This window comes from Lathamus discolor, chromosome 17, assembly GCF_037157495.1.
Source record: "Lathamus discolor isolate bLatDis1 chromosome 17, bLatDis1.hap1, whole genome shotgun sequence".
NCBI lineage: Eukaryota > Metazoa > Chordata > Aves > Psittaciformes > Psittacidae > Lathamus > Lathamus discolor.
In genome coordinates, this window is record NC_088900.1 from 4,736,455 (window position 1) to 4,751,382 (window position 14,928).

Consider the following 14,928-nt stretch of genomic DNA (forward strand, 5'->3'; position numbering starts at 1 on the left):
TAAAAGAGCTACGGCAAGATCAAGGTCCTGGCAACAGAGGGGAAGGCAAGCTCCGTTCCTGCTTGTTGCTCCCTGTCTCCTAGCTGAATATAGAGCAGGGTGTCCCTGGGGTATTCCCTGTTTTGGGGTCCCATCTGCCCCTCTGACAGACCTTGGTGCTATCAAGCTTATGGTATCCCGAGCGTTCAAAACTCAGTAGCATCCCAGGCCCACACTGAAGCATCACGATACTTCTCCACCCCTCATCCTTCCCCAAGACCTCTCGCTTCCTGCACGGCTGCAAGCTGCGCAACTATAAATGGAGTTATTATAAATATTCCTTACCCTGGATTCATCCGTTGCATCCTCTCCACGTCGATGACCTGACGTCCCTTCTTGGTATTCCACAAATCTCGAGTGCTTTGTCTTCGTGCTGATTCAAGCAAACAAGCGTCAATGATGTTGTCCTCTGGGAATTCCCCATCACACAAACTCACCGGCCCTATGAGTAAGCATCAGCTGCTGGACCATGAACCTCCCAAGATGCTTCATTAATCAGACCTACATGTTAATAGGCTCCAATCAATCCTGGTTTGATGAGGATGAGGGATACCTGAGACAGGGTAACAGCACTGGAAAAAACACACTGTGTAAAAATGTATCTTTCAAAGATCGGAAGCACAGTGGTCTGATTTGCTTTAGTGGGAGCCCAGAGGTGGATTTCTCCTCTTGACAGGCCACAGCCCAAGGTCTCAAGTAGAAAAGTAGATGCCCAAGAGCACCTTCACAGCAAGGGTGAGCTGGTGGCTTTGCAAGTTGGCTGCGCCTATTTCGCAACAGCCTGCTGAAGAAATTACAACTAGAAGTAATTTTGGGTGGTAAATCACAGACAGCCCAAGTTCCCAGTGAAGATTTGGGATGAAAGCCCATTTTGAAACACTGGAATTGCCCCTGGGATGGCAATGAGGATTGGTGATGGTCTTCAAGGAGATGGAGAGGGTAACCCAAAGCAAGAGGGAGCTGGTGTCATGCAGCAACTTCTATGTCCACCCAGAGGCCATGACTCCAGTCAGACCCTTATTTCCTATGACCACACAATAATAATGCAAAAAACCCCAGAACATGCTGGGGTTTACAAGATTTTGCACTGCTTTTCCCCCTTTCTCCCTGAATTCCAAGAGCAAAGGCAACGAAGCATCACACCGACACGGAGGGTTAGGAATTATTCTTCTTTTTAATTTCACATGGTTTAAAATACGATATGAAATAAGGCTACAGTATATAAAAAACTCTCCAGCAAAATGATGTGCCAGCATCAGCAATTAAAACAAAACCAATCCCCTCCTTCTTTACGGGTTCAATGGAGGAGGGACTTCTTTTTTGCATCCTTTAAAAAAACAAAACAGAACACAACACAACGCACGGACACACACACGCACACACACACACATCGCTACATCTCTAAGCTACCTCAGCTCAGTTTGTTTTAAAAAGCACCTGCTTTTTCCTTGTTTTTTTTTTTTTTATCTATTTTTTTTTAATCTGGCTTTTAAACTTTTTTTTTTCCACTTTTAAAAAATATAAATTATATGAAAATACAAGTTGGAAAATAGTTGAACAGCACAATATAACAATCTCTTCTTTTTCTTCTTTTTCTATCAGCTTAAAAAGAAAATCCCATGTGTAAAAACAAAATTAAACCAAAAAAAAAAAAAGAAAAAAAAAAACCACTTTTTTTTCTCTTTTTCTACTGAGGCAGATAATTCCTGGAGATATTCCATTATAACATATATGTATACATAGATTTATCATTTATTTAAACCTCTTTGGAATGTAGACAACAGCTCACGGATGTTATATAGACCCTACCAGAGAGCAGAGCACGCCAAGGCATCCCAATATTGCGACATTAAAAAGGAACAAGCAACCAAAGCCCTAAAAGCCTTGCAGAAAACCCCTCCAGAAAAGCAAACACGAGAAGATGGACACGTTTCCCACAGCATCCAAATACTGGTGCTTCCTGGGACCATTCTTTTGGAGGAGGTTGGTTTGGGAAGATGTGAGACGGTTCAGTTGTACAGTATCTTCTATTTCTTGCCCTGTTTGGCTATTTTTCCCACCAAAAGCACCTGAGACATTCCAAAACAAGACATAATCACCCAATTCCAAAAGCCATGTGTATCTGCTGAGGGTGAAACTTAACCCCATGTGGAGAAACCAGCACAGGAGTAAGCCGTGTCCCCAGCAGATCTCCATCGTCCCTCTCAAACCCATCTGGTCCAGCATGTGTGAGTGGATTAACCAGCTCTTCATGGCCTTGAGGAACAGGAGGTCAGAGGGTTTGGGGTCCAGCACATCTGCTTCAGCACACCCCTCGCCAAAAGCCAAAAAGCAGAAAGATACAAACACAAACAGCAACAAATCTACGCGGTTCCAGTGTATAAACAGCACACAGCCCTCTCTGGGATGGTCTCTAGAATGGGAATAAAAAGCAAAGGAAAATAAGAAACAATGAACCTGATGTCCCTACTACTGCCCTTTTGCTGCACACAGCCTGTGAGCTGGGACGGCAAAAGGCCAGGAGAAGCGCCAGCCAGGAGCTACTCCCAAATAAACAGATCTGCTTTCCATACTTCACCCTTTCTAACCTCTAAATCAGCTGCCCCAAAATACTGGCAGCACACAGGTTCAGCTTGGAAACCTGGAAAATCTAAGTGCAGTGGAGTGGAAGAGAGATTTAGCCTGGCATGAGGATGCGGTTGGTACCCTAATTCCTATTGGAAGGAAGTTTTATCCCTGTTTTCTGCTTGGAAAAGGCACTTCAGCTGCAGCAGAGCAGCCATGCAAGGCAGGAGACACATCCTGGGATGCAGCATAGTGCCAAGGGCAGGAGACAGCTCCTTTCTAAGGGTCTTAGGGGCTCTTTCAAAGCACTGTGAAGGGTAAGCTAAGGGCACTGTGCAGCTGCATGCAAGACAGCAACAGGATACCTACAAACCCCCATCTGATGGCTGAAAATCCATACAGTGTGTCCTGTTGTGATGCCTTTGCACTACTCCTCCCCTCCACCCTTCCATGCTGCCACATCTGTTTGACTCCCTTTTCAGCCTTGGCTCTGCAGCAGAGCTCTGCCAAGGGCCTCATCCATGATACCGATTTTCCTTCCTTCCTTCTCTCCAGCTTGACCAAGCTGCTTTCTCCCATCCTGCCTGCCAGAGATTGATTTCCCAGTGGGCATCATTTCTTTGCTCCTTTGATGCATGCTTCTTTCACCTTCCCTTCATCCCCTTTTCCTTCCTTTCTATCCATCCAACCCTTTTCTTTCCCTGTGCTCAGTGGGACAATGTACAGTCCCATCAGCTAACAGCATAACTAATAGCCTCCCTTATCTAAACCACCACCTTCTTCCATCTCCCTGGGCTGGAGCTCCTTTGTGGCCCACTCATTTCCCCTCCACCATCACCTTTTTTATAAGCATGCAGCAGTTTTGGGGATGACTTGCCCCAAAATAGCCAACTGGAGATATAGAGGTACCCCTCTAAGCATCAACCTGGGATTAAGCTCCTCATCCAACACTGCCCCTGTACAGAGGGTTTAGGTGCCTGTGTATTTCGTCTCTGCAGGCAGGGTGGTTTCCTGCCAAGCTGATGTACCAGCCTGTTATCCGGCAGGCGTATCCCAACGAGCATCTCTGGGAAGCCTTTCCCCACCTCGCCACCAGCTTCCCTCTCACAGTGCCTCCATAATGAACACAACTCCCTAAAACACACAGACAGACAACACATAAAGAAGGTACTTTTGGTTCAAACACTTAATACTGTCTTTGAAAAGAAAATGCCCAGTGGCTCTCAAGGGAGAAAGATCCCATTCGGCAGCCAGATCCACATGGATCCAGCTCCAGGGTTGTATCTGAATATGGAAAAGCTCACTGCCTGATCCCCTAACTCACACCTAGCCCCCACTGACAGCGGTCAGCATCATCCCAGGCAGTGCTTGGTGCACTTCTCATCATTCACCCCAATGACACCAGTTCATGATAATCACACCCTGCCAGGGGCTGCAGGATCAGGCTTCCAAAGATCAGTAAAGAACCTATTTGCACGGACAATTTCCTTTCTGCATGTGCAGGCTGGTTAAGACACAGAATCATAGAATACCAGACTGGTTCAGGTTGGAAAGGACCTTAGAGCTCATCCAGCTTCAACCACTGCCACAGGCAGGGACACCTTCCACTAGAGCAGCTTGCTCCAAGCCCTGTCCAACTTGGCCATGAACACTGCCAGGGATGGGGCAGCTACAGCCTCGCTCTGGGCAGCCTGTGCCAGTGTCACATACAGCAATAAAGATAAAAGCTGGTTGAAACAGGAAGGAAAACTTTGTTTTTCCAACTTTTTCCTGATTTATATGCCTCAAATCAACCGATACATTTTCCATTTACGACATCAAAAACAAGCGATTTTTTTCCATTTTACCCTCCAAAAAAGAACAAATCAAATGTTTTGAAAGCACCAAGGTGTTCCTTGAGCAAAAAAAAAAATTATTTGGAAAACACAAAGAAGACATTTTCCCTGCTAATCTGGCTCGGTTTTGTGCCCAAAACGCAGCCATACAAAAAAGCCTCTCTGAAAAACAATCCCAAAAGTGGGAATTTCAATCAGCTTTATCAGCAAATGGCAGAGCAAAGCATGTGGGGCTGGAGGTGAGAGCAGCACATCCAGCATGCATCACTAGGAGCCAGTTTGGAGTTCATTTTCCTTCACATACGATGCGGAGATGCCGGGTCATAGAGCTCCACTCCTCCAGTGGGGTCTACATAAACTCCTATTTTCATCTTTAACCTTTTCCTCACTGTGATAAAACTCTCTGCTGGCATAACAGAAACAAACACACACAATATTGCAATACTGAGACCATCTTAGAGCTTAAGACTATTTAAAAAGAAAAAAATACTGGCACAAAATTTAATAAAATAAAACTTTTAACAGATTTAAAAAAAAAAAAAAAAAAAAAAGTCTTCATCCCTCCTAGCAAAAAATTCTGTCCTTTGTAAAAAAGCAGACGACCAACAGAAAGGTGATGGCCAAGAACGACAAAGAGTTCTTGGGGCTTTCCCATATTGCCCCTCTCCGAAGCAGGAATAGTCACCTACTTTGGTTTTCCCTCCCCACCCTCAAAGAGAGATCCAAATCCTTGGGAATACTATCATTTCCTGAACTGCCTGCATGCGCATAACACAAAATCCAAAGGGATCCACATTTGATAATGTTTTTTCTAAACAGCAAGGGATGAGGAGGGGTTTGTTGGGGTTTTTAAGTGAGCTACATTTTTCTGGCTTTCTTAAAACTCAGAATTTCCCCCCCTCCAAAAAAAAGCCTTTCTTGGAGCTTTCAGGGGGAGGAAAAAGCTCATCCTTCTCCGAACTAAACACAGTTTGCCTCTTCCGCCTCCCTCTCTCCCAACATCCTCTAAGCATCAAATCCAAGTCGCTCCTTTAAAAACAACAAAAACAAATTAACAAATGACCAAAAAAACAGCAAAAATAAGAAAAAGAACCAACAGAAAAAGTCCCATCGACTCTTCAAAATGACACGGGGTGACCCTCCACCCCGGCCGGCCACCTTCACTCATCGGCATCTGGCTTGACATCCAGCATGGCGTGTAGCTCCTCGGGTGTGTAGCCCAGCAGGCTCTGCAGGTCGCAGACGAAGCGGTAGACGTAGCGTTTCCCAGCTGTCTTGTGGATGATGTTCTTGTCGTAGTAGTAGCGCAAGCCACGGCTCAGCTTCTCGTAGTTCATCTTGGGCTTGTTTTTCCTCTTGCCCCATCGCCTGGCCACCTGGGAGAGGGGAGAGGAGAGTCAAGGAGGGATGCTCATCACAGGGACTGGACATGAGGGAAGGGAGAGGAGTTTCCTCATCTTTAAGATGGACACGGATGTGTCACAAACATTAAGGTCTGGGGAAACCAGCCTCCATGCAATGGCAGAACACTGCAGAGGACTCTGTGAGGATGTGTAAGCCATCCTGGATCACAGAACCATAGAATGGTTTGGGTTGGAAGGGACCTTCAAAGATCATCTAGTCCAATGCTCCTGCAATGAGCAGGGGCATCTTCAACTAGATCAGATTGCCCAGAACCACATCCAGCCTTGAATGGCTCCAGGGATGGTACATCTACCACCTCTCTGGGCAAGCTGGAACAGTATTCACTCCCCAAAATCTGTGAGAAGTCTCCCTTCTCACCTGTACACATCCTTTTTGACATTATACCTCTTCTCTGCCATGTTTCAGCTACTTCCCACTGAGTTTGGGCACAAATTATGGCTTCCCAGGTATTAGTGCAGCCCAGTTTTCAGCTGGGATCTAATTCATTGGTTTCCCCTACACATACCCAAGACCAAAACAATGTGACTGCCCAAATCTCAGCCCTGAAGGGAGTAGGGCAGGGTTATCCACACCAATATTTCAAAGGAATCTCGGCCATGCACTCTATTCCAGGGCACCCTACCTCATCTGGGTCGGAAAGTTTGAATTCCCAGCCATCACCCGTCCAGCTGATGAAGGACTGACAGGACTTGTCAGTGAGCAGTTCCAGCAGGAATTGCCACAGTTGGATGGGTCCACTGCCTAGAAAGACAAGAGAAATATGAGAAATTAATGCCAGGAAAAGCACAGCTTCTTCTATCCCAGAGGGGCAGGGGGGGGTGGAGGTGGGGTGGAATATCACATCCAAACAGTGCACACTGAAAAGAATAAAACCTTCTACTGTCATGAAGAAAATAATCAGTGACCACACGGCAAGATGTGGTCTGAGATGACAGCTTGAGAGTTAAATCCTGCAGGTAAAAGAGCTTCCTATTTGCAGTAAGAGCTGAATATTCATGCACTGGAACGCTTCACTTCAAGTTACATAAATAGGATTACTTTTCTGGCATCCAAACAGCGAGCAGTCATTGTCTTGGCGTAAGAGCACCCCTGCTTTCTCCGTGCCAAAAAGCTGCTGGCCATCACACGAACTCCGGCAGACTCCTGCTTCCCGACCTTGACTCTTTGCTCGGTTGCTGTTCATCGAGATAAGGGGGAGGACACCCAGGTATGAAAATCATCTGGCCTCTTTCCAGGGCACGTTGCTGCAGGAATCGGCTGCGCTGGTGCACAAAGCTCAATGCACGGAAGGCAGGGGCTGGCTGGCTCTGTGCATGGGTCTCACCAGCTCAGGACTGTTGCATCTCCCTATCGCGGTCTTAGCAAATTCATAATAAACCTCCCTGTGGCTGCTGGTCCCCCTAATCCACTTGAAGTGGTCCACAGCATCCTATACCACGTAGGTTCAACCTCTCCCACAGTCCCCGGGGTGCTAATTTTGGCCAACAGTACTCTGACACATCTAATCTGCAGTACCTGGTGCCTGCGGCTTCGCAGCCTGGTCTGGGCTGGGTGAATGGTGTACATGGAGTGATTTCGAAACCCTTATCCCTTTTTATGTCCCAGTCAAAGGTAGAGGAGAAGCCCTCAAGCCAAATCTCTTTGATGAGCAACTTCCAAATGCAGCCGCACCCTAAATATTGTGCTTTAGCTCTGGGCAACAAGTTTCAGGAGAGACGTTGCCATGTTCTAAACGCAGCTTAAAATACATCGCTAATAACAAGAATGACAATAATAATAATAAACAGAACCAGGGGTTAGAGGAAATGATTTATCACAAGAAGAATGGCACGGGCTGCATTAAGACAGCAGGCTGGGGTAAACCCGCCTGCTGACAGCAATGAGTACAGGCTTCAAGCAGGGAGGAGGAAGAATTATGTACTCAGACAAAGGGATGGAGAACAGCTTATTTCCAGGAATGACAATGAATGCCGCCGAGCTGTGGCTGCGGGATAACCCACAGAGGGAAGAGAGGGCTGTTTCCCCTTTTCCATGAGGTTTAAAATGAGTCAGAAGAAGAGGAGCTGCTAGGGAGGAGAAAATGAGAGAGCTGGCTCTGGGACAGGGAATCACTGTGCCCCATCCAGCCCTCCCCAAACTGTTTCCCTCCTGTTATTCCTAAGGAGCTGCTCCAGGGTGTTCTTGCCAAGCCTGGGGGTTATCACACAGCCATGGGCTGGACAAGCAGGGAGCTCACACCATTTCTCTGCTTGTGAATGGGAAGATGACACTCAGCGGGGAAAGGCTCCAGCCCGGCGTTGTTCTGGGCAACAGCTTTGCCAAGACATTGACTCCCTGACCACGCTCTCTGGTAGGGTTATCCATGCCAAAACAGGGGAGGAAAGTCAGATGACGCCTTCGCCTCCCACCCGAAAGGGAAGGGCCAAAACCCTGGCCTGAAATGCCACCGCATCTCAAAACTCAGACCTATTTATAGCAGCAAGCTTCAAATACAGAGAAAACACTGGGGAAAAAGGCTATTTCAGCAGCCTGACGTCCTCCATGGGGAATCACAGGTGAATTGCCATGGAGCCTGTTTCTCCCAGCCAATCTGACTTTATAGCAATTCCCTAAGCAGAGAGTATCCAACACCCGAAGCAGGTTAACAGAGAAACAGTCCAAGGAGACAAGATTTAAGCAGGACCAGATTCATCACCTTGCACTGATTTCTCTCCTGCTCAACCAAATAAGGATTATTCATTGACTCATAAAATGGCTAGAGCTCGAAGCAACCTTAAATGTCATTCAGTTCCAAACCTCTGCCATGGGCAAGGACACCTTCCACTAGAGCAGGTTGCTCCAAGCCTCATCCAGCCTGGCCTTGAGCACTGCCAGGGATGGAGCAGCCACAGCTTCCCTGGGCTGCTAATCCCCAGAATAAGTTGGATGAAAACCCACCACCCTGGCACCGGGCTCTGTCTGGCCCACTTTGTCTCTGTGGGATCCTTTCAAGGTTCAAGTGTCATTAACCCAGCCCACATCTGGCATGGAGAGGTGTTGGGAAACCTGGGAATTTCTTGCCCTCTCTCCAGCAAGCAATACAGGGCTCCTGCCCCTGCTTGGCTGGGTATTTTGGGATTCTGAAGGAAGCGGTGTCATCCCTGCAACAGGGATTCCCAAGCTCTATTCCGAGCTGCCTGCGGGACACCGTAAAACCCCAAATTCCTCTGTGTTGGACAAGCAATTATGTCAAGAATGTGTTTACTGCAGGGCTCGCAGGCATGTCTGAGCTCCTATAAACACACGCCCCGCCGGAGGGGAAAGCAGCAGAAGCCCTGCAGATGCGCCACTGCTGCTGACTTTGAGACATCAGCGAGGCAAGCAACGCTGAGGTGCAGGAACCAAGCCCTGGCACATGCCCCAGCCTGCATGGCCACAAACTGCTCTGAGGAGGGAGACCAGAGGGTAGGAAGGCAAAATGGTCAGGGAAGGGGTGCTGGAGGTCTGTGCATGATCTGGTGGACCTGTACTGCTGTTATTAGTGCCTGGAGGGCTACCTTCAGAGATGAGAAGCTCACCGGGTATTGGTAGGACAAGTAGGAATGGCTTTAAACTAGAAAATGGTAGATTTAAATTAAATATTAGGAAGAATTATGAGGCTGCTGCATAAGTTGCCCAGAGAAGCTGTGGCTGCCTCATCCCTGCCAGTGTTCAAGGCCAGTTTGGATGGGGCTTGAAGCACGATTTGAACTAGATAATCTTTAAGGTCCCTTCCAACCCAAACCATTCTATGAGCTGCTTCTGCAGCAAGGAGCAGGGAGTTATTCTTCCCAATGCCTAACAGGATTTCAAGGTGACCTTTGGCTCATGCAGTGATGCCACCCCCGCTATCTTGCATCCCCAAAGCTATCAGGGCAAGCATGAAGCTGCTGGGCTTGTCTCCACGCCTCAAACCTCCGCCCCTGCGGAGCCGGGAGCTTTGCCCATTTTCCATCCCTTCTGCTTCAACTCTTCCACTCATCCCTGCCTGGGGCTGGAAATCCCCACTGCGACACCGGGACCAGATCACTTCATGGTGCAGGAACGCACAGCCGCGCCGACTGCCCCAGGGCCAGCGGGTGTATCCCACCACGCAATGGGTTGCCTTGGTTATCTCCAAATACAGCCACTACTGAGCGTTCCTGCCGCCTTTACTTTGGATGCAGCCCTAAGGACGAAGCGGAGGGACACACACCACCTGTTACGGTGCTGGTCCTCGCAGAGGAAACCCAGACCTGGCTAGGGAATGGGGGCAGCTCTGCTCCACAAAAGACAAGGCAAGGGTTCAGACAGTGGTGGGACATCCTCCCTCCCCACTGAGACCTCAGGCACCCATAAAGGATGCTAAGAATAGTGCGCGCCAAGGCCACAATGGGGGCCCTGTCTGGCCTCGGTGGCATTGAACGGGGTCCTTCAGTGGGGAGTGTCACACCACAGGAATTCTCCCCACGTCAGGGGGAAAATATGCCTTGCAGCCGGATGACAGCCAGCTGCTGCAGTGGGAACTGCTTGCTGAGCGCTGCCCCTTCAGCATTAGTCTTCCAATAGCACCCCTTGGTGTCCCCAGAGCAAAGGGTCTGGTGCCATGCCATCCCTGTGACATCCTCCCTTGGACTCCATCACCTTCTTACTCAGTGGCTCTGGAGGGGTTTGGAACAGCCACTGTTACTTGTGCAGTGATGGTGGTACCAGTGGGGTTGGGTCAGACTGGTATCTGCGCCTTATCGGTGAGGGCACGGCCCAAGCCACGTCATCCCCACTCTCTCCTGAGACAAGTTTCACACACCCACCCCTCTCAACGGCCTCCGTTTTGTTTCCCTTGTTTCAAACAAGAAAAGAAGTGAAAAAACCACCCCAGTGACAAAAAAAAAGCGGCGCACCTATCCTGTGCGCTCTGTGGTTTGTGGTTCCAACCCAACAAAACAACTGGGCATAGCAACGTCTCCAAAACAGCCTTCACCTCATACACGTGCCCGCCCTGCCTGAGCCCCCTCTGATAGCACCAAAGGTCCCTCATTTCTCCCAATGTGCTGGGGAACAGCAAATCTCGTCCCCATCGATCCCTTGTTAGACCAAGTCCAACCACCTCCTCACCAGCTCTTGCCCAAGCTGGCGCACACAGTCACACCACTGCAAAGTGCCAGCTTTACATGGGTGGGAGGACAAAGGTGGAGCTCAGACAGAACCGTCTACAAAGAGCTGGCATGAAGAAAGCAGAGAAGGACCCAGACAGCTCCTATATGTGGAGACATGTACTTCTGGCCATGTTTACAAACAGGAGAGCAGCCACAATGAGCGAGCTCTGCTTTCCTGATGCATCTCCTCTGTTTCAAGGAAGAACATGCTGGGATGCCAGGCTGGACGGGGCTTGCAGCAACCTGCTTTAGTGGAAGGTGTCCCTGCCTGTGGCAGTGGGTTGGAACTGGATGAGCTTTAAGGTCTCTTCAACACAAACCAAACCGCTCTGGTGAGAGCTGAGCTGCTGTCACGCTTGGGCAGTGTAGTGTGGGGCTCATTTCACTGTCATTTGCACATGTCTGGCAGGTGGAGCAGGAGCCACTGAACCAGCCCCAGCCCTAAGCACTGCCCTTGAGCTCCCCACCTCGCTGCTGAGCCATGCAGGCTCTACACCAGAAGCAGAAAACAGGCAGGAGTTAGTATAGCTGGTCACACTTGAAGTCACCCTGCAAGGGCAGGTACAGGGTATAACTCCGAAGGAGCGAGCCAACAACATCCCCTGCATCACACAGGGGACAAAGCTGCTGCTGTGCTGCTTGTTGGAACTAGATGACCCTAGGTCCTTTCCAAGCCTAATTACTCCATGATTCTGTGATTCTGATGGCTGGGGCAGCTGACCGCATCTCCAAATTCCCTCAACCCAAGTTACCAGTGGCTATGTGGATGCCCATAAAGGCACAGTCTCCAGAAGCAGGCGGGAAGGATGCTGATGTTTCTAGGAAAGCTACTGCCCTCACTCTGGATGTCAAGGAACAGAGAGGAGCTGGGAAGGCAGCTGCTGGTGGGTTTCTGGATGCCAGTGACCACAGCACATCCAGGGAGCTCACTGGTGGAAGCTTCAGGCCAGCAGCACAGGCAATAAGAAGAGGGGAAGCAACACACAAGCTCTCTTGAAAGAGACCCACTTTCTTTGGCACAGACCTGACTTTCTTGCAAAACAGCAGCTGCGTGCTTTCACTTCTGTGTCACAGATAAGCATCGCTCAGAAACGGAGGCTTGTCAGAGGCTTCAGCCTCTGCACCACAGACAATTCAAGCAGGGCAGATGGGTTTAGCAGGCAAATTTGGGCCCTATCGACATGGCACTGTGAATGCTGATAGCAAGGATTAGGGTGAGATCTGGCCTGGGCAAAACCGTTTGGCAGACAGGCACTCAGGCAAGATAGCATCTGTGAGAGGTGGCTATTCCCTGCACTACTGTCTGTCTTCTTCAAGGGCAGCATGATAATGAAGATAGCATCAATCTGTCCCCAAGAGAGACACTCAGGTCATGTGTGATATTAGCTGGGCAGAGGGCGTTAACTCTTTAGGTGCTGTAAGGACATCAGCAGCTTCCTAACCAGGTCTGTAAGAAAGGGTAGCATCACAAATGCAAAACCAGCCTTGCAGATGAGAGATCAAGGTTTGGTGAGCACTCACTTCACCTTTCTCATCCCTCTTTCCTCCATCTGCCTCTCAAACATGAGTGAAATCACTCTGCTCTGCCTGTTCAGCTAAATGGAGCAGTACCTCGGCACATCACAGCTCTGGTATTGTGGCAATGCAGACAGCACTGTGGGATGGAAAGCCCTGGCCTGCAGAGATGATGCTGAGGTCCTACATACCACAAAGCAAATATACACTATGGCTATAAACCCATGCAGGTGCTTTGGGGCACTCAAGAAATAGAATCATAGAACCATAGAATGCTTTGGGTTGGAAAGGACCTTAAGGCTCATGCAGTTCCAAGCCCCTGCCATGGGCAGGGACACCTTCCACTAGACCAGATCCTACCTGGCCACTCACCAACACCAAACACTGCACTGCTGCATGAATAAGGAAGCTTAAACTGAGCTTAGCTAAGCCAACGTGAGGTTTAGCACATCTGCCTGCATGGAAGATGCATCCTGACACAATGCTTGCCAAAATATAATGATGTATTCTATCTGCATTTCCTAGGTCATGTCAAGAGAAATAAGATCAGGCGTAATGTAAGGCTCAAGCTGGCCAAGCTTTGGAAGAGTTAGCTCTAAAACCAGAGGTGCCCAGTGCTGGCCCTCCCTGCAGCTATGGAAACTAAAGTTCACCAACTCCTGAGCAATTACATTTCTCCTTCAGAAAAAAACACCAAAAGATAAGAAAATTGCATCAACCTCTCTCTGAGCAACCATGGCAACTTGTTAAATTAGGTCAAGATGTGGGGGCAGATAAGGCAGCTTTGAAAAGCTGCTCGCAAGCTGGGTGAAGAACACATCAAACGCAAATGGAGCTTCCGCCAAAATGCACCTTCTCACCAAAGCATGTGCCTCCTGGGGCAGATACCATCAGATATCTGTGATAAAGCACTGTGCCACCTCCCTGGGCCACCAGCAAAACAGCCCCTTGGTAACAAAGCCTGAACAATATCATCACATTCTTAAAGTCAACCTGGAGATGAAGGATGTGATCTCCCAGGCTTCGTTCTTCCAACCCTAAAAGGTGCACATCATGACATGCATGCTGGGCGCTCCACTGGCTGGTGATGTGCTGGGCATGGTGGCATCATCTTGAGAAAGAAATCAAGGTCCTGGTCGCTTTGGGACCCCGGGCTGGTAATCCCCTACTCTGCTCATTTGGAGGCTCCACCTCTTCACCAGAGCTGCAGAGCCCAGGCTGAAGTTCCTCTGCTCTAGCTGCTAGACAGCACTTCCCCCTCTGCGTAAATTAGAAGTAATGTAAAGCAAAGCAAATAAGGAAGGACCTAGGAGTTCTGCTTGAGAGTCCCTTGCTCAGCTGGCCCAAGACAGATGTCCAGCACTTCTCAGCGGCCAGGATAGATTCTTTACACCAGTTTTTGCAGACACACACTAGTTTTGAGTTCTGAGAGTGCCCAGTTCTCCTACAGTTTGTAATGCAATGTGTTCTCACTTGTTCTTGCTGGGACCTGCTTTCATATAAACCTGGCTTCGCTTTGCACCCACACTGGGCTCCCATCGCTCAGAAAACACAAGGTGCTGACAGCTCAGTAGGCTTTAAGAAGGGACAGAGAACACTGCCTGCAAAGACCATTTCTCCAAAGCTTGTTCCCAATGGCAAACACAGGCTGAGGAGATTTGAGGACTGAATTACTGCTTAGCAGCACTCCAGCCCCAAGGATTTCCAAGTAAGCGCTGCTTCTGGAAACCTCAGGTTTTCCTCTCTCCATTTAAAGTTTCTCAAGTGAAGCAACACAGAAGTAAAAATCAGGCACTCTCCATTATAGATCACACCAAAATGCCTGTGTCCAGGGATTATCTTCCCGGCTCAAAACGGGGTTTGAAATGAGGCAAGGGAAAAAGTTACGCAGTGCAAAGCATTTGGAAGTGTGCTCTGGCACTGCATTAACCCAAGTCTCCCCTTCCTGGCGGCACCATTCCAAGGACACTCTTTGGGGTGCTAAGACTCCCTGGCAAAACACAGGATCCAGCCACCGCCTTCAGCTCCTCTCTATGGAGGTGGCTCTTTTCCATGAGCTACAAACGTGGAAGGAAACATCCAGCTTGGAAAAAAAAGCTCTTAGTTTTGCCAAGTGCTTCCGTGCCTCAGTTTCCCCAGCTGTTGAAGTGCAACAACGCTCCTGAACAGGCACTGGCTCCCCAGAACTCTTCTATGGGGTGCAGTGATGGGTGTTATTAGGAGAAAATAGGAATAAAACTTTCTTGCTGGTCTCATTTCTTAGGAATATCAGCTGCCATGGCATGGCAGCAGATGGTGTCCCAGGGCATGGCCCAGCCCAAAACCATTCAGGAATAGCAGAGCACATTTGTATTTTACATTGACTTGGTCGAAACAGGCTCATTGAGCAGGCAGAG

General features: G+C 48.9%; 1 protein-coding gene across 4 annotated transcripts in view; it reads right to left on the reverse strand.

The window, feature by feature from the left end:
- Nucleotides 1-5,451: 5,451 nt before the first annotated feature.
- The window catches only part of ETS1 (ETS proto-oncogene 1, transcription factor), a 68,276-nt gene continuing 58,799 nt past the window's right edge, over nucleotides 5,452-14,928 (reverse strand). For all 4 annotated transcript variants that reach the window (XM_065696915.1, XM_065696916.1, XM_065696914.1 and 1 more), the window contains 2 exons: nucleotides 6,487-6,605; nucleotides 5,452-5,815 (listed from right to left, as the gene is read on the reverse strand). In XM_065696915.1, the coding sequence (XP_065552987.1) occupies nucleotides 5,600-5,815; nucleotides 6,487-6,605 (335 nt within the window). In that variant the 3' untranslated portion in view covers nucleotides 5,452-5,599. The remainder of the gene's footprint in view (nucleotides 5,816-6,486; nucleotides 6,606-14,928) is intronic.